This window comes from Euprymna scolopes, chromosome 24 (assembly GCF_053919585.1).
Source record: "Euprymna scolopes isolate OS-2025 chromosome 24, ASM5391958v1, whole genome shotgun sequence".
In the NCBI taxonomy this organism is placed as follows: Eukaryota; Metazoa; Mollusca; class Cephalopoda; order Sepiida; family Sepiolidae; genus Euprymna; species Euprymna scolopes.
In genome coordinates, this window is record NC_136505.1 from 80,661,172 (window position 1) to 80,682,076 (window position 20,905).

Genomic DNA, 20,905 nt, shown 5'->3' on the forward strand with positions numbered 1-20,905 from the left:
AAATGTGCTGCTGCTATCGCGCACAGAAATCACTTTTTCCATAGCTACCAACGTAATAGATGCACTGAGACTAAAACTGCTTTCAGGACTGCCAGCAACCACTGTAAAAGAGTAATAAAAAATGCAAGAGAGCTATATGCCTAAGGTAGCTGATAAGCGGCTTGGTTCCCACCAATTTTGGCAAATAACAAATAGGATCCTGAACAGAAGTGTGCGTTCTATCCCAACCATTATCAATGGACCAGAGGTCATCTCGTCAGCATCAGCCAAGAACTTTGCAGCTAATTCTACCCTATGTGATGAAGGCCATCAACTCCCCATATTTCCTCCTATAACACAGAACAAGCTAGGTAACATACAAATATCCGTGCATGAGGTCGTCAAGCTAATCAAGAACCTTGATTTCAGTAAAGCAACTGGCCCTGACGGCATTCCAATTATAGTGTTAAAAAAGCTTCAACCAGAACTTGCTCCCATACTTACAAAACTGTTTAAGCGCTGCCTTAAGGAGAAGTGCTTTCCGACTCTCTGGAAGACCTCATCAGTTTGCCCTGTATTTAAGAATTCAGGTGATAAGTCATCTCCCTCTCAGTACAAACCAATAAGTCTCCTGTGTGTTATGAGTAAGTTGCTGGAATCCATATTAAATAGAGAAATAGTCAACCACCTCAGCAGAAACAACCTTGTTAGTGACACACAATATGTTTTCCGCTCTGCAAGATCTACCGCAGATGTGCTGACGGTTATATCTCACAGGATTAGTGAATCTCTTGACAAAGGCTTCATTTCTAGGGCAATTGCTCTTGACATATCAAAGGCCTTTGACAAGGTATGGCATAAGGGTCTACTTCACAAGATTTCCAGCTACGGTATAACTGGAAATGTTTTCTCAATCATTAAATCATTTCTCTCCGATAGGCTCATAAGAGTAGTGGTCTATGGACAAAAATCAGAGGCCTGCAGTATTAATGCTGTAGTCCCTCAGGGGTCAATCCTGGGCCCAACTCTCTTCCTGATCTACATCAATGACCTCCCTAAACACATACTTAAATCATTCGTTGACATCTATGCTGATGACACGACCATCTACAGCAACACATCAAAGGCTGTAAATGACAAAGTTCTCTCTGATTCTCTCTCCTCTGATCTCGCTCGCGTGGTTCAGTGGGGGAAGACGTGGCTGGTTACCTTTACTGCATCTAAAACCAAACTCCTATCCTTACATCATCAACGCTCTGATCCCCATCTGGCATCAATTTGGATGGATGGCTCTCGTCTGGGAGAGGCTCCGTGTTTTGACAAGCTTCTGGGTTTGACCTTTACTCCTGATCTGAAATGGAACATGTACATCAAGTCTGTTGCCAAGGTTGCTGGAAAGATGGTGGGATACTTCTACCGCTCCAGAAGATATCTCACTACTGATGAAATTCTCTATCTATATAAAAGCCAAGTACGTCCAAGGATGGAATACTGCTGCCATATCTGGGCAGGAGCTGCTAAAAACAGCCTATCCTGCCTTGACAGAATACAAAATAGACTTCGTGGCTTAGTGGGGGATGCCCTTTTCTCTACCCTGCAACCTCTCTCCCACAGAAGAGACGTTGTGAGCCTATCCTTATTTTATCGTTATTTCCATAGCAGGTGCTCGTCTGAACTCCAATCTCTGGTCCCCCCTCGCCAATCTTTCACGAAAAACACCCGTCTAGCCGAATCCACTGTGAAAAATTTCCCCCACTCTTTATCTATGCCTAAATCAAAACGTGGATTCCATGAACAAAGCTTCTTTCTTAGAACTGTACGCCTGTGTAACTCTGTTCCGTCTGCCTGCTTCCCACCTGACTACAACTTGGATGTGTTCAAGTCCAACGTTAACAAATTCCTAATGAACCGCCCCCTTAAGTAAACATTTCATCAACTCTCCACACTAACATAATGTACTTGCAATAACCCTTATCCCTGAGTGGCTTCTGGGCCTTGATAAGTGGTGACCACTGTGTAAAAAAAAAAAAAAAAAAATTACAAGAGAGGGTAGTCAGAATCGAGACAGCTGATTATTTATCTCCCTTCCATGGCAGGAAGATGTGATTCAATGTCTGGAAAGTGGGGTTTAAAGCCGCGCATTAGAGGAAAAGAATTCTGCCCACAGAAAAATTGCCTGAGCAGCCCTGTCAACATTCCCCAATAGAGATGCCTCAATCAATTAGCAATAAACTAACCTCTTCTCAAAGTTAATGTCTGGGATGATGGACCTCCTCAAGCTGCACAGAATTATACTTCAGGCTTAAAGTAAGCACACAAGAATGCCCAAGACTTTTCTAATCTGATTTTGGTATAAAAGCATCACTACAAATGGTAACTGATCAGGTTTAAGACAGCTTCTACTATTCCCCAATGAGAGTTTTATGTATGTAGTCAAAGTTTGTCATGAGAAAGTGTGCAGGTAACCATTGACAGTAAAATAGCCATTTGTATAAAACAGAAATAAATATAAACCTTCCTTCTCTCTAACTCATTCTACCCATTAAATGCAACTCAAACAGTAAAGACATAATATCATATGTGTAATGTGAACCGACATCTTGCTGCCCAACTCCCCACCTAGTACCCCTGTAGCCTGTGTCCCTAATAGTAGCCCCCTACATCAAAGTGGCAATGTGCCTTGTTTGGGGTGAAAATATAATTTAAAAAAAAATTTTCTTTTAAGCAGAGCAGCCAAATAATACATGTTACACCGAAGAAAATAAATTAAAAATCACACGGAGGTAATTTCACTTTATAGAAACATATGACAACACAATTCTCAATGATCAGAATCTATATATATAAAAGGCAAATGCGCGCACACATTTTCTGTATGTCTCGAAAAGGCTTTTTTCGTCGACAGTCCCGGGGATGGGGGTACTATCGCTTAGAACTGTGTATATAGCCCCTAGATAATAATATCTATGATTTGGGAATGCAGGTCGCGTCTAGATTTATTTACAGGGACTTTTACAAAATTATTGCTATTTTGGCTTCTCACGTGTTGATTCAGCTTTTTCGTATAAAATACGAAACCACTTCCCGACCCTCCGTGGCCCGGATGACAAGATCAAAGTGTAGTATCTATTCGGCAGATTCTGCAAGCAAAGACCAGATGTGGGGGCAACCCCACATACCTGACCTTTAACCAGCTCCCATTTCCCACCTCTCGGGAGCTGGTCCCCTTTTTCCCTTCCCCCTCCTTTCACTCCTCACATTAAAAATTGGCCTTGTGCCTAATTTGCTCGGTGGGGGAGCAAATAAATATCATCTGTTCGGCAGATACTGCAAGCAAAGACCGTATGTGGGGGTAACCCCACATATCAGACCTTGGTCAATGTAGGGGCAAACCTTCATATAGATTGTCACTATCCAGCTCCCATTTCCCACCCATCGGGAGCTGGTCCCCTTTTCCCTTCCCCCTCCCTCTCTCTCCACATTAAAAAACGGCCTTGTGCCTAATTTGCTCAGTGGGGAAGCAAATAAATACAATCTGTTCCAGCAGATACTGTAAGCAAAGACCATATGTGGGGGTAACCCCACATATCAGACCTTGGTCAATGTAGGGGCAACCCTTCATACCAATTGTCACTATCCAGCTCCCATTTCCCACCCATCGGGAGCTGGTCCCCTCCCCCCTCCCTCTCTCTCCACATTAAAAAACGGCCTTGTGCCTAATTTGCTCAGTGGGGAAGCAAATAAATAGACATTGTTCTCAGCTTTTGATCAATGTGGAGTTTCTCCTTATATCAGCCTGCCACGGCATCGTAACGATTCCGCGATGACCTCATTTAGCATCTTCCTATCAATCAAACCTCTTTCACTCGCTTTATAAGCCTTAACTTAACAAGCTAATCAATTACTCTCACTCATGGTCGAGACGGTTAAGTAGTTGGCTTTTGTTTCCACCTCCGCACCAAGGCTTCTGGGTTAAATCCCACCTCCCGACCAAAACGGTTTTCTTTTCTTTTACACCTTTAAACACATGGGCAACAGTTTACCCCCCCCCCCTGTACACACAGCGTTGTTATGTTAAGATTGCAAGTTCGATCCGACAGGTTTGTTTATGCCATTTTTTTTCCGTTTTGGTTTTGGTTTTTCCGATTTTTCTAACATCGTCTTTTTTATAATATTTAAGCAGGGTTATTACTTACCCCCCCATACACACACTTACAAACACCCGGGCAACACCGGGTACACCCGCCCCCGCTAGTAAAAAGATAAAACATAAACTATAAGAGCAAATAGTGATCCTAGTTACATATTAGGGGATCATTCAAAAAGTTACAAAATTTTATACAACAACAATGTTTGCTTACAACTGAGACATCCATTTTGATGTGCATGAAAACAGATGAAGTGTGAATTTTGACAAGGTTCGCACTGAATGCATGATAAACCAAACCTGTAAAACAGAACCGTTCCCATTGTTGAATAAAAGGTGAATGATATCAATTTGTGGCAGGAGGTAACACGTCAAACAGTAAACAAAACAGGGTTGAACAATAATGAATGATGTCACGTTTTTGAATCAGAGAAAAACTAAAGTTTTTCAAATCAGTCTATCCATGGAAGCCATGCGAATGAGATACTGACAATAAAGTAGAAATAATTTAAGTGAAATTAAACCTTGGTGTCTCTGTGTGTGCAGCACTCATTTCAGTAAGTTAAGAAGTAAATAATTAGCTAAAGGAACATTAGTCTATTTATGCAAACTCAGCAAGCGTGTCTTTATATCCTTTCTCTTCATAAAAGGAAACATACTTCTATAGCAACCACTAGATAAAATGGCAACAAAAAAAGAAATGACTATAAAAAATGCATAAAGAACTTTGATTTTGCTCTTGAAAATTTAACACTAAAATTAGGTAATTGCATAAATGACCGTTAACGTTTTTAATGTTGTATTTGTTGTGAGGTGATGTAGTAAAAAACTAAAAAACATTTATTGTGAAATAAAATAAAACTTGAGATTCTAAGATAAAAAAAGTTGTTTATTATTTATAATGGATTTAATGGACTTTTAAAAAATTAAGACTTAAAAACTTTCAAAACATTTCACTCGTTCACAGTGAGAGGCTATCATACAAAGTTAAAGCAATTGCAAAAATGTTTCTGTGCAGGTAAAAATCAGGTGAAAAGTGAGATATGGCGAATAGACATTTCTCTTTTTACTGAATCATGAAAGAGTTTTTTGGTTTGTTTTTTGGATAGCTGTTCCATGGAGTTGTGTGTTATTATGTGCAAATACTGTTAAAAAAAGAAAGAAAACTCCAGACGGATTCTTAAACTCCAAATGATTTTATGCAGTTCTTTGCTAATAACACTTACGACCAACCACTGATGTTATCAAGAATAAATCGAAGACAAAAATGAGAGAGCAAAGGAAGTGAATTGATACCACATGTCATTAATTTCCAACTGCTGCCATAAGAAGCCACAGCCATCCAAATAATCGGTTGGAATGAAAGAATTGACCAAATTAAAATGTTTTTTGTCTTCTTCAAATGAAAGAGAAAAGTGAAATACAAACCTGAGGGAAATTATCAATTGTCAATATATGGTTTCCTTTAGATTCTGCTCTGTTTTGCAATTTGATGACTGCTGAGATGTTTTGTTGTGATGGCAGGTTGATATGATGCATGTCTGTCGGAGCGTTGAGAACTTGCTGCCAGAGCAGAGACGGGCATCTGAAAAATTGGAAAAGAAAATGAACAAAAATAATTTTATGAGTTGAATTTTTATTAAGAACAAACAAAGAAGTTGGGATACCTCTATCATACTAGAAAACTATTCACACCTGAGAGTATCTCTTTACAAAGCTACCATTCACCCATATATGGAGTATTGTCATCACATCTGGGTTAGTGCATCTACCAATAGTCTCTCCCTCCTAGGCAGAGCCCAAAAAAAGAATCTCCAATCTAATACATTTGACATTATCGACCAATTCCCGTCAGATTACTGCAATGCTGCATCCCTGTACCTGCTTTAATAGAATTTGCTCTGATTGTAACAAAGCATGGATGCACGTATGCAAATGCATGCAAAATTATGTCAACGGTAGGGAAAAATAAAGGAGATCACGTTAGAAATATGAAGAATATTCGAGATGATGCACATGAGGGATATCACAATGGTAATGAGAATAAATGTTGTATCAGAAGTGATTGGACTTTTTAATGGTTCAAGTTGCAAATAAAAGTAGCTTAGAAAATTAAATGGAAATTAAAGAAGTAATAAGTGACTAAAATAATGCACGTGTTAGATAGAAGGGTTGCCGAAAAAATGATAAGGTCAAACTGTGTTGTGATAAAAAAGGGAAATTGCAATAATTGTTGCATAATATGTTGATATCTCATTAAGTCTCTGGCCCTTTGGATCAGGTGTCAACCATAATTGTCTCGTAAAATCTCGCCAAAAGGAGGTTGAGCAGTTAAGAGACGAAATGGGGCTGTAATTGTCTTGAGTAATCTCGTCAAAAGTGGCTGAATAGTTCAGAGACAAAGAGGCCTTAGACTAAAACAAACGGTAAGATTAACTAATGTTGTCTCAAATAATTTCACTATATGGAGCTGAGCAATTAAGAGACATAAGTCGTAGGACTAGGCAAGAGGTTATGCTAACTAGTTTAGTCAAAGAATTTCGGAGAGAAATATTAATATGACTTATGTGATAGGTACAGGAAATTTATATGTTGTTTAAGAAAATGAGAAAAAAAACTTGCACAATGAAAAAAAATGTAACAAACAAATCTGTCTATACAATGAACAAGTATAACATACCTGGCATTAAAACTGTCTATAGCAATAAAGTCAGTTTATTGCTAAAATAAAAATATCGTTTCAGTTTGGTGAATTTATAGACATGGTGCCAGCAAACATCAAGGACTATTCAATGGCACTTGAATTTAATCTTGCTTCGATTTGCCTGGCTTTGTAATTTATTGTTGACATTAAAAACTTTAATTTTGGATAACGAAGCTGAAACATTTTGACACTGAACAGGCAATTTTTAAAAAAATTAAAAAAAACTACATTCTCACTATTGAAACAGTAAACTGAGTTTCTTCCCCTTTCAACATAATAAAATGTTGTCATTACATATTTAGAGAAATACGTTTGAATTTCTTTTTTAAAGGAAAAAAAATAAAAAGAAAAGGAAAATATTTCTGACGGAACAAAAGGGGACATTTTATTTGGATTCATTTGTTCATGTTTTTGTGAATTTGAGGGTTTTTTTTATTTTACCCTGGAACAGGTTCTAAATTCTTGTGCAGAATTTTTTTTCTTCAGCATGTGAAAGAATCTAACATAGCATGGATGAGTGTATGCAAATACAGGCCAAATGACGTCACCTGTAGGGTAAAATAAAGGCTTTAAAACAAAGATCATGTTAGAGACGTGATAAATGTTCAAGATCACGTGAGAAGGATGGATGACGTCCATCCTGTGAGGGACGTAAGAGTGGTAACGAGAGAATGAGGAAATAAATGTTGTTGTACAAAAAAAATGTGGAAGTTCTTTTTTATTCTTTATTTACTGAAAACTACAACGTGTTAGTTCCTGGACAATGTTACATGATGAACTCTTAGGATTATTCCTCCTTGGTGTATATACTCTAACTAACCCATCAAGCAGCAAAATCCCACTCTTTCACTGTTGAATTCCTTAGATGTCGGAAAGTCTTCTACTCCAATAGCTTCTAGACTTTGGAATTCCCTTATTGTTTTCCTGTACTAATCCGCAGAAGTTTAAATATAATGTAAACAGACAGCTCGTTGCTCCACTCCTCACATAGTCACTTGTAGACATAATCCTAAATTGTAGACCCTTACATTAAAGTAGCAATATACCTTGTTTTGGTGAATAGGAGTAAAAATCTGAATATTTATTTTTATAAAATATAAAAAAAAAATTTTATATTCACAATGTTTTTTCTAATGTAAAAAATGGAAATTTTTAGCCAGGTGCATTAAACCATAAATTCATGATCAATTAGTCCTTGTTGACAAGTACAGAGTGATTCTCCAAAAAAACATGTCACCTATGGAATCATTAATAAAAATCTCAATTCTTTCTGCAATCCAACCATGCTAGAAATACATTTCAGTCTATGCCCAAGTTTTAGTCATGAATATCCTAGAGTTTTTGTTTCAACCCACCATTCAATAATATGGGGGATTCTTTGATAATCTGTTTATCAGTTGGATGAATAATACTGAATCAGTTTGCTCTCACTTAACCATGAATCTTCAAAGATAATGTTTACAAAACACAACAAAAATCAAAGTTATTGACATTTTTACATATCATATCTAGGTGTGAATGAAATGTCAATAAAACAAAAACTGTTGGGCATTTATGACTGAAACTTGGTGGACAAGTCAGACACAGACTAAAGTTTATTTGCACCAAATATGGTTTAGATTGTAGAGATGGTATTTATTTGCTCCCCCACTGAGCAAATTAGGCACAAGGCCGTTTTTAATGTGAGGTAAAAACCAGCTCCCCTAAAAGTAGGCAAAAAGGGGGCACTCTGGTTACCAAAAATAATAATTGTCCCAGTATAGAGGGTTTCCCCTCCATTGACTGGTACAAATTATCTTAAGTGCAGCATCTGTCGGAACAGATACTACACTTTGATCTTGTCCCGAAGGCTGGTTTAGATTGTAGAGATGATTGTGAAAGTTATTACAAATTCTATAGATTTTTTAAAATATTCTTGCAGTATTTTTTAACTTTTCATTTTTTATTATAAGCAACATTGAAACATATTATAGATAGCAAATAATATTCATATCGTCATCAAACCTCATTCTGATTTATATTATTTTGTTTATTTAGACTTTTGATCTCATCTTGAATGTTATTCTCACAACATTTCGGCCGATGTATTCTATGATCTTCTTGTTGAACCCAGGAATATTTCTGTTAAACTAAGAATCTGCAGGAATTTTGACTGGAACCCTTTAATTAAGCCACGGGAGTAGTATGCTTTTGCTCCTTTAACCATTGACTCAGTAGAAGTCTTAAGTAATCTCCTCTGAGGATTAAACCTTCAATCTCCTTAAGAGAGTCACTTAAAACTGAATTTTATTTAGTACTTTGTTATTCCACAGGTCCTTTTTCCTTTGAGATATTAAGTTTCAGAAGCTTTGTTCATCTCGTTGTGTCTTGCATTTATTCAAATCTGCTGATTCTGACTGACTACATCTTAATAAATAATTGACAAAACGTGATCCAACTAAACAATCTATGACACTCTTTGCAACAAAAACAGTTTCAAATATCAGATGTGACACCAATAATAACACCAATATGAATTCTAGTCAGCAACAACTATTTGCATGTATGAATCCTATTACATATAACTTACTTGTACCTACAAAACTTTTTCTTGTAAAATCTTATATACAAAGTCCATTTTCCCATACTTTTGTAATTAATAGCTTTTCTGCTGCATAAAGCATCTGTTGTAAGTTATTTACGCAAAATATCGTTCACTGTTGTTAAAAACAAAATAGTTATTTTCAATTGATTACATCGATTTCAATATTTAATCCTGAGCAATATTTTTCTAAATTTAGAGAAAGTTGTCAGATGTTTTACTGTCAGTCAAAAGCCGTAATACAAAATCATTAGGTACAAGTTAATAACAGACAAATCACTATTCATCCATTTTTCCATTTGTATCAAGTTTGATGGAGAGAAGAGGGAAGTCAAAGATAGTTTATGTATTTAATAGTGCCACCATTTGCATATCAATTAGCATATTGTACAAGGTCCGCCAATGAATCGTGAAGATTTTTAAAATAAATTAGTTATTGAAAAAATAGATTTTAACAACTTTATTATACATAAATGGAATCTACATTCTTTATCATTCTTTTTTAAGTGAAGCAGCAATGGGGGAGGGCTAGCATTGTGGGAGGAAGGGTAAACCTTACCTTCAGATGTAGAAGTAGATTTCATTTATACATAATAAAGTTGTTAAAGTGCATTTTTTCAATAACTAATTAACTTTTTAAAATCTTCCCTATTTATTGGCGAACCCTGTACTTAGAGACGATAATTGTAAGTTCGAACCTCACCTGGGCCATAATCATTTTTACTCTGAATTTGTCTGAAAATGAACTTAACCATTACAGATTTAAAATATTAAACAAATGGTTTAGTTTTACTTTAATTTATCCTGTAATCTAGGTAATTTATGGAAATTAGGAACCTGCATAGTCCTACTAGTTGACCAACAAACTTTGCTGCAATTATATTTGTTTGAACAAGTGTTAAAGTCAAGGTTGTATAAAAAGAGGAAAAGATAAGAGTTCATGAATTATGTCATTGCTACAGTTGTCTGACGACAGCCACTATCTGTTCTAGTAGAAAGGTGAATAATGTAGATATCTATAAAAGAAGCTTGGAAGGTACCAACCTACAACCTATTTGGTACAAATAAAACAGTAGCTTTTAAATTTTGGTTCACATTTTCAAAAATCCCTGAAATAAAGGCTTTGAACTTTGATTGTATCTTATCCTCTCAAACAAAGAGAGGAACACAGCAACGGATAAAAAATGGCGTCCTAAAACACACATGGAAGAAGCACTGTTGGTGGCCATATGCACCTTTCTCAAGAACATTTACTTTTTGAATTTATGAACCCAACAAGTTATTTACTTTCATAAATTTGATGTTTGAACTAGTGAGCGATTAGATTAATTTGGAAAATTGTTTGGATGTGGAGATCAATCAAAACTGATCGGTTTCTTCACTTGTATTTACTGTTTAAATACTATTTTAAATAAGTTAATATTTTATATTCTAGTCATTAGGTTTTATGCGATCATGCGTATGGGTATATTTTCCTGCACATATTGTGTGTGTTAACATGATTGAAAGAAAAAAAAAGCAGGGTGATAATGATGAAACAGTTGGATTTACAGACAGTTTGAAGGCAAACATACAAAAAGGTTACAGAAACATGTGATGTGTTATATATTATAATACACGAAGGAAAGAACAAACATTATATAAAAAATACATTACCATTCGAATTACAATTATTATTGGATAATAGTTTTCAAACCATTCAATTTTTATACCACAAGGACACTACAGGACTTTCTTTTGTGCGATCTTGGGCCAAACTATCTTTTCAACTAAAACAGCATATTTCCTGATTTAAAAGGGGCATGCATTGGCTATCAATCAGACCCTGTAAAAATAACTGAGGTTATTGAGTACTGGAAAGCTAAAGGTCGAATCTGACAGTAATGCCACCATCTGCAAAGCATGGTCGATAGATAAACCACCATAGATGACTTTTGTTCTCTCTTTTTGTTGATCTCATTTTCTTTCTTTCTTTCTTTTTTGCATTATGATAAAGAAAAGGCAGTTGTAAAAAAAGGCATAATATAAATGAGACACATTTCCTGAAAGCAAGAATTTGAGTTTTGTTGGGTTTTTGAAATACAGTGAGAAAATAAATTCGATAGTTTAAACACTTTCAAATCCCTTTCATGGTCTCCTATGAATTCATTTTTCTTTTTAACTATTAATAAACGATTAAAATGGTTGCTTTTCATTCACAAATAAACAGAAATACATTATGATCAATTTAAATTTAATTATTTTATTTAATAGGATTTTTTTAAGTTTAAAGTTACATGTTTGACTTCAATAACTAAAAGTAAATAAAAAATGTTTAAGTAACGTAGACGAGAATTACACACAGACATACAAGAAGTGGTCACAGAAAATTATTAATAGAAAGATGAAAAAGACAGGAACTGAATTTCATGTATTTTTGTTCTATACAAACTCCATTTGAACATTTCATTTTAAAGAAAACACTACATAAGAGAATGCAAAAAGAAAGCATGGGGAATAATAGAGGATAGCCATCATCTAATGAAGGATTGATTGCAGCAGTTATTAAAATTTGTGGCAAGTGGTCTGCTAAACTACTAGGTACTTCTCTTTTTCATTCTTGTACTTCATCCCTCTTCCTTTTTCAATAACCTTTCTAATAGCAACGCTCACAAGAAATGTACATGAGAGTTACGATGGCTTAAAATTACGTCCACTTAAACAGGTTGTTATGATGTGATATGTAGCGTTAGTACGCATGCGCGGTATAGACTTAAAAATAACGTTTGAAATTTGATCATTCATTCATTCGTTCTGTTTGCTATACATCCCTACTGGTTGTATTTTATGTTGAATAAAACCTTTTTGCTCATTTAAAAAGGTCTTCATTTTTATTACAATTTATTCAACATAAAAAATAAAAAAATAAAATAATATAGCAAAATTATCAATGTATCCAAAAGAATCTAAAAATAATCCTATGTCTCAACTAAAGAATGTGCTACTTTTTCGAGAACTAAGCACTTCACTATGTCAAATGGCAATTCTGTGGGTATGAAAATCATTCTCGAAACTATTGCCCTGCTAGGAATGCTGACTGTCTTACATATGGAAAGAGAGACCATTTCCCTAAAGTCTGCTGATCTAAAAGAAAGCCGATACCTCTTAAGAACTAACTCTGCTTATACTGCTCTTACAGTTCATCTCAATCCACACCTCGTTCACAATATTCTATTGTAAAGGCAACAATAATCAACACTTGTCTGAAATGTATGATAGACAGCGGAAGCATTACAAATTTCATAAAAATGAACGTTGTGAGATCATTCAGCTTTCATATACTACCTTCCAGTGACACAGTAAGTATGGCTTCTTCAAACCTTACAAGCAAAACCCAAGGTCACCGTGTTGTGTCTATCTCAATTTATGGGCAAATGTATCCTAATATGCGTTTTTCTATTCTTCCCAACCTGTGTACTCCTATTATACTTGGACAAGAATTTATGCAGCTACATAACCATGTAGAATTCCTTTTTAATGGAAAAATCCCTTACAAATCTGTAAGGTCGCACAGATGAAAATCGAGCCATCTGCTCTTTTGTCAATTTATCAAATAACTGTAAACCAATTGCAACAAAAGGCAGGAATTACTCTGCATTTGATCGAGAATTTATTCGGAATGAAGTAGAAAAACTAAGTAACCCACAATGAAAGACATAAGCATCGCATAATTTTTCTGCCACTATTAATCGATATTTCTTGTCTCTTTTCCACTCCAAACAATCTCAAATATTATACGCCAACTATCGTAATATAAAATTTTTAATAAATTAGATTTGAAGTCTGCGTATTACCTATTCATAAAGATGAAAGAATTTATACAGAATTCGAAGCTGACGGAGGCCTATACGAATTGTCTCGGTTACCTTTTCGATTAACAAAATCGGTAGCTGTGTTCAAACGCATTATGCACAATATAATCCAAGAACACGAATTCAAAGGTATCTTTGCCTACATAAATGACATCGTCATCAAAGAAAAAACTTATCAAGAATTGGATGAAAATATGAAAGCATTTGAAAAAGTTGTCGATCGTGTTAATCTGCAACTGAACCCTGAAAAATGTGAATATGATATAACTAAACTTAAGTTTTTAGGGCACCTATTGGAAAATGGAACAATCAGTCCTGATCCAGACAGACTCACACCACTAAAAGAATTAACAATTCCAAACTGTAGCAAGTCACTCAAATGGGTCTTAGGTCTCTTCTCATACTATTCACTTTGGGTAGAGAATTTCTCCGATCGAATTTCACCTTTGTTAAACATTACAACCTTTCCTATTACTGAAAAACTCAAAAATCAATTTCAGGCAATAAAAGATGAAATTTGTAAGGCTTCAGTTTCAGCGATAGAGGATGAAGTTCGATTCACAGTAGACACGGATGCATCTATGACAGCATTAGCAGCCTGCCTTTCTCAAAATGGATGTCCAATAGCATCTTTTTCCAGGACCTTGACGCAGCTGGAGCGTCGACACTCAGCAGCAGAACGTGAATCAGCAGCCATTGTCACATCTGTGCGTAAATAGTGTGATCTCTTACTTGGTTGACATTTTACCATCTTTACTAACCAACAGGCCGCTTCATATATGTTTACCACTCAGACACCAAACCGCATTAAAAATGATAAACTACTTTGATGGAGACTTGAACTTTCCAGCTAATCTTATGATATAGTATAGGTTCCCTTAATAGTTCTGCAGATACTCTTTCTCATTCATGCTCTATTTCATACTCATTATCACTAAAAGATCTGCACGCAGCACCCTGTGATCCAGAAGTATCGAGGTTGAATCGTTTTGCGAGACAGAAGAATCTACCATTCTCTATGGAAGATGTTAAACGTACCTGCGCTGAATGTCAAATATGTGCTGAACTAAAACAAAGATTCTTCAAACTCCCCTCAGGTCGTTTAATCCATACTCAATCGCCCTTTGAACGCCTTTCAATAGATTTCAAAAGCAACTACGAATAATTGCAAATACTTACTCATGATCGTATCCCTTTGTCTATCCATGCCAGCATATATCAACAAAACTGTCATAAAAAGTTTCCAGAATTTATTTACCTTCTTTGGTTGCCCAGATTCTATCCATAGTGATCAAGGGAGTCAGTTCATTTCAGGTGGACTAAAAGAGTTTCTCTCACAACATGGAGTTGTGATTATCCATTCGACTCCATACCAATTAATCAGCAATGAACAATGCGAGAGAGAAAATAGTACAATTTAGAAAACGATCAAACTCGCAACTGGATGATCGTCATTGGCAAGAAGTACTTGACATTGCTTCGCATTCTATTCAATCTCTCCTTTGTACAGCAACTAACACAACTTAATATGAAAGTATGTAGAGTTTCCAATAGAATAATAATTGAATGTTGGTTAACCAATCAGAAAGCCTTCTACTCGATTCAACACGACACATTGATAGTAAACAACTTTTTAATCAACAAATAGTTTTTCATTTTCAACTAAACAGAATGTTAAAGATAGTTTTCAAGTAGCAGGATAGAACTAACGTTTGACACCACAGAACTGAATGCACATCTACACACGTTAAACATTAACAAGCAATTAACATTAAAATAACATATTAAATCTGAAAATAATGTTTTATATACAACCTCCTTGAAATTCATCAGATGACAACTAAATTTAGTCAAATTGAGGAAGACGAAAAAATGTAAATAGAAAAAGAATTTCTTACTTGGCCAAAATGTGCTGATTGCTGGCAAGGAATTGTTTGTATTGCGATGCTTTTTGTCCCATTAATAATTTTTTATCTGAAACAAATTTAGAAATAAATAAAAAATGTAGTTTAATCTATTCTTTATAATCACTGCAATTAGCAATGAAACAGTTTGTCTATAAAGTATGATGGGATGTAGAGCAGTAAGGCTAAGACAAATTGGGTTAGCTTGCCAGAAACTAATAACTGAAATTTTAAAAGCTTGGGCAAATATTTATCATATTTTTCTTCATTTTTGTCATAGTTATTTTATTCCCATTTATGTTGTTTAGAATTCATAACTTCAAGCACTTGCTTTCTGATAATGAATATAATACAAACGTAACAAACATGTATATAACATTTATTTTGCATAACTATAGTTTTGTTTCAACGATTCAGAGCTAAAAACTAATTATGAAAATATTAATTCGAACAGTGGGTAAATAAGACAAAGACAAAAACGAACACAAAATAAAAAACAGTCACATATGCCTTCAATTGAAAACGTTCAACTTGTGAATACACTTGAATTAATCATAGAGGAGTCTGGGAATTCAGTGTTGCCACAATTTCTTCATCTTCTCTTGTTCATCATTTTGACTTTCTCTTAGTTGATTTTTTTGATTTTTAGTTTTTCTATTTATCATCGTATTTCAATTGTTAGGAAGGAGGTAAATAATTATAGTAACATCTGCTGTAGATCTAGCAGAACGAAAACCATATTGCATGCCACTAAGAAAGTTATTTTTGCCGAGGTGGTTGACAACTTCTTTATTTAACACAGATTCCAGCAACTTACTCATGATGCACAGGAGACTTATTGATCTGTATTGAGAAAGAGATGACCGATCACCTGAATTCTTAAATACAGGGCATACTTATGAGGTTTTTCAGGGTGTTCGGAAGCAATCCTCCTTAAGACAACGCTTAAACAGCTTTGTAAGTATGGGAGCTAGTTCTGGTTGAAGCTTTATCAGCACTATAATTGGAATGCCGTCAGGGCCAATGGCTTTACTGGAATCAAGGTTTTTGATTAGCTTGACAACATCACATATGCATAGCATGTTTTCAGATACAGGAGGAAATACGGGGGGGTAGGCAGCCTTAATCACATGGGGTAGAATTAGCTGCAAAGTTCTTGGCAAAGAGTTTGGCCTTGTCTGATGCTGACGAAATTACTTCAGGTCCATTGATGATGGTTGGGATAGAGCACTCGTTTCGGTTCAGGACCTGTTTGCTATTTGCCAAAACTGATAGACACTAAGCCATTACTAAGCTACTTTGGACTTAACGAACTGAGCATACAACTCTCTCGCATTCTTTATTACTCTTTTACAGTAGTTGTTGGCAGTCCTGAAGGCAGCTTTAGTCTCAGTACATCTATTATGTTGGAAGCAATGGAAAAAGTGATTTCTATGCGCAATGGCAGCAGCACATTCTGGAGAGAATCACAGTTGGCTATTAGGTCTTTACTGGAATATTTTGAAGGTCTATTTTTTCTAGTGGTCTATAGCTACAATTAACCATTCTGTCAGATAAAGAAAGAACATAAATTTGACAAACCAAAAAAGGTTGAAATGCCTTAACACAAATAAATCAGGAGAAATGATGGAAAATATTTGGAAAATGAAAAAGTTTTAAGCACTGATTTATAAAGAAAGTTTAAAGACAACTTCCAATTTTAAAATGAATTAAATTTTCTAATTTCCTGTGCTGTTATTGCTTTTTAACCCGATTTTTGTAAGAAAATCAAAACAAAAAAGAATTGCATTTGTTAATATCTTTTAGAGGAGAAACAATTTGACACAAAACAAGACCTAGGGTGGGGTTCGCATTTGGTGTGATAAACGCTCAAAATTTAATTATATTTGGAAATTAGTGTCGCTCCCAGCAACCGTTATGTCTTTTTACTTAATTAGATATCTGGAGAGGAGACTGTACCAGGCGCCTTCAAAATGTGTATATTTTCATAGGAGTGGTTGAATGTTTGCCAATAATCAACCTGCAGATTAGGTGACAAAACCGCATAAGTTTTTATAGAACTGACTAGCCGATGGCATAAAAGTTGAAAATATTGATACATAGTGGATTTTATCATGTCAAAGATCAATAAAGGTGTTTCACTTCATGCTTTTAATTTAAAATAATAAGATTTTGTAAAAACAGATTTGCATGATTCTATTTCTACATGCAGTGTCTGTCTGGATTTGGATAACTTATATGAATTTAGAAAATGCAAAAATAACTCATATGAATTTAGAAAATGCAAAAATAACTCATATGAATTTAGAAAATGCAAAAATAACTCATATGAATTTAGAAAATGCAAAAATAACTGATATGAATTTAGAAAATCCAAAAATAACTCATATGAATTTAGAAAATGCAAAAATAACTCATATGAATTTAGAAAATGCAAAAATAACTCATATGAATTTAAAAAATGCAAAAATAACTCATATGAATTTAGAAAATGCAAAAATAACTTATATGAATTAATTTTCAGCTATATCCAGCTGTTTATTCAATGGTTCACAGTTTCTTGACAATCTTGCAAAAGTTCTTAGGATTAACAAGTTTTGCATCTTGTTAAGAGTTCCTTTTATGCTGATACACACTTTCTCACTTTTTTCTTCTTTCTTTTCCTTCGGTCCGAATGTCTATATATCCATTTCTTTCTGTGACGTCATGCTAGCGCCACGGCTTGGTCATTTGCATATGTGTTAGTGGCTTTGTTACAGCAATCATTGTTAATTATCTTTCTCCGATGTACATATAAAGTAGATGCATAAAAACAAACAAATTGAAACCAAAATAGGAATATATAATCACACACACATATAGACTTGCTTGGATAATTCTTAGCTTTAAAGATCGTCAACAAAACAAGGTAGTTATTTTGGACTATATAGGATTTCAAGCACTCAAATAAAAAAAAAAGCAATAACACCAGATTTTTGAAATTTTACTTCCAATTGATTTATATTGTAAACAAAGAGAGCAATATGAATTTTTATAACTTTATTTTGGAAAAAAAGAAATCAAATTTAAAAAATTGTCTAGAGTTTTATTTACAAAAAGATTTTCAATTAAAAATGTGCTTATAACAAAACTTGTAATTAAAACTATGTTTGATGTAGATTTGATTTTATTATGCTTGCAAATAAATATCTAATATATACACCCATCTTTCTTAAAATTTTCTCAACATTAAAAACCCACTTTGTATCTAACTTTACTATCGTGGAGAGGCAAGTAAATAGCAAAGTTATTTTTAAAAAATAAAAGTTATTAAAATATTTGTAAGTAAAATTATGTATTTTTTAAATGTTTTTTCGTTTAATTATATATTTTGCTTACAGAAAAAATTGTAAACTTTTTTATTTTGAAAGTTAACAAAATTTAAAAGAATAATCTCTTACACTTAAAGAAATATATACTTTTATTTGACAGCACATTTTGTCATATGCCCATTTTTAATTAAAATAGCTTTTTGTAACCTGTTTGTAAATGGCCAATGTAAAAAATTTTCTTAATAAAAAAAATCTGTAAAAGTTATAAAAGTGCCTATCATTCTGTTTATGATTAAACTTAACTAGAAGTAAAACTTAAAAAATATGGTGTTACTGAATAAAGTGTCCTTTTGGTCATTGTTTATTTTGCTTATTGTTTATTTTGCTTATTGTTTATTTTGCTTATTGTTTATTTTGGGCTGCTTCAAATCCATATGTTTCATTTTTTTTTTTGCCATCTTTTTCAAAATCTCAAGAATAACAAAAAATGTTTAGTTTTACTTATTTTATGATTGTTCCAAAAATAAAGCCTACTATTTTTTTTTCAAAAAGGTATGAAGACGGAAGTGATACCACTAAAATGAGCGACATTTTGTGTCCCAGAATTTATATTTCTACATAGTCACTACCATTCTCAATCACTTCTGCCAATAATTCAATGACACACGTCTATGACAGGGATTGTTTTCTTAGTCTCATACTGTCAATATCTGCAACAGAAAGATGAAACTTTCAGGTTATGAATGCATAAGCCCAGTCATCGTAGCAATGCAATTTGTACTCGCCATTTGATTCATTTAAGCGGAAAATAGGAGGCATTAGTTTTGGGATACTCTTCATAAATCAACACATTTGGGGTAATTTAATATTGAAACACAATTTACTTATTGTTTCAATGCAAGGTGTTACTTTATTTGTAACCTGGGATTATTTTTTCCTGTTAAGAATAAAATTCAAATCATAAAATGTACCAAATTAATAATATAATAATTAATAATATAAGAATTTAAGAATTTTAAATAATAAATTTTAATTTATTTCTTGAACACAAATCATGTATAACACGTTGTTTAGAATGAAAGTGTAGTATCTGCTCTCAGTTATAGGAACGAAAATTCTTCTCATTTGCGGCAATTTTTAGTTTTATCTGATCCAGTGCCCCATTGGGAGGGGGGTAGATGTATCTTCTCCACATAGGAAGGCAAGTAAATAGTGACAAATATCGCACAGTATTTAAAAAAAGAATGCAAAAATATGTCAGAAAGAATTGTGATTAATTTGAAAGGATAATAATCGTCGTACCAGTGAGAAAACGTGGTGAAAAATACTCGAGTAGTAAAGGAACCAAACCGAATTTACACATGGAGTAAATGTAGTGCAGATTACAGAGGACATCAGATACCAGTGTAAACATGCTTCCAGAACAGGCCTGAAAAATAAGGAAATTATTATTAGTGTGTGTGTGTGTGTGTGTGTGTGTGTGTGTGTGTGTGTGTGTGTGTGTGTGTGTGTGTGTGTGTGTGTGTGTGTGTGATACTATAAAATGTATCTAGAATCAAAATGACACTTGAAGGGTTTAAGTAGAGATTAGTTGAGAGAAATTCTTGCTTGCATGAAGAAATATTTATTCTCTAGAATGTCTGTGCATAGACTAGCAACCAATCAGCTGCAAAAGAGTGGGCTTCATTCAAGAAAGAGTTTTTCTGTCAACTGGATCAATTAAATACCATTTTGATTCTGCAATGTATAATAGTTTTTTTATGTGGGAATTTTGTCATATAAATAATGAAAAGACAGAATTTTGATTGAATCCTATAATGTGTTTATTAATTGAGAGTGATTCAGTTGAGGGTCCATTATAAAAAAAGGCAAGACCATTTATAAATTGTTATTCTTTATTTTAGAAATTCTTTATCTTGAAAATTATAAAAATGTAAAGACTAATTATAAATTGGTATTCATACTCTTAAAAATTATAAAAAAGGAAAAGCTATTTATAAATTGTTATTCTTTATCTTAAAAATTATAAAAAAGGGAAAACAAATTATAAGTTGCTATTCTTTATTATAAAAATTATAAAAAAGACCAATTATAAATTGCTTCTGATGACTTACTATTCTGACTTGCTTTCCCACTCTAATCACACAGATCTTGCTGGTAATATCTGCCTTAACTTTTCCCTGTCTCATGACTTGTCCTGAATTGTCACCTTCCCTACATGTTTTCCTGATAATAACCGTCATCATCTTTACTTGATCTTTTTATCACTTCTGTTCCTGAATCATTCTCTTTCCTCTTCTCCTCCATTGAGTATTTCTGATCATGCTGATGCTGATATTGATTTTTCGGTAAAGTCTTCAACTGATCATCTCTTTCATAGAAAAACGTTTAACTACATGAGAGCTGATTAGGATGGGCTTCACAGCTT

At 34.1% G+C, this 20,905-nt stretch overlaps 1 protein-coding gene across 3 annotated transcripts in view; it reads right to left on the minus strand.

The window, feature by feature from the left end:
• LOC145246794 (telomerase protein component 1-like) overlaps window positions 1–20,905 on the minus strand; it is a 715,591-nt gene that overhangs the window by 295,000 nt on the left and 399,686 nt on the right. For all 3 annotated transcript variants that reach the window (XM_080108593.1, XM_080108592.1, XM_080108594.1), the window contains 3 exons: window positions 19,780–19,906; window positions 15,161–15,236; window positions 5,555–5,711 (listed from right to left, as the gene is read on the minus strand). In XM_080108593.1, the coding sequence (XP_079964719.1) occupies window positions 5,555–5,711; window positions 15,161–15,236; window positions 19,780–19,906 (360 nt within the window). The remainder of the gene's footprint in view (window positions 1–5,554; window positions 5,712–15,160; window positions 15,237–19,779; window positions 19,907–20,905) is intronic.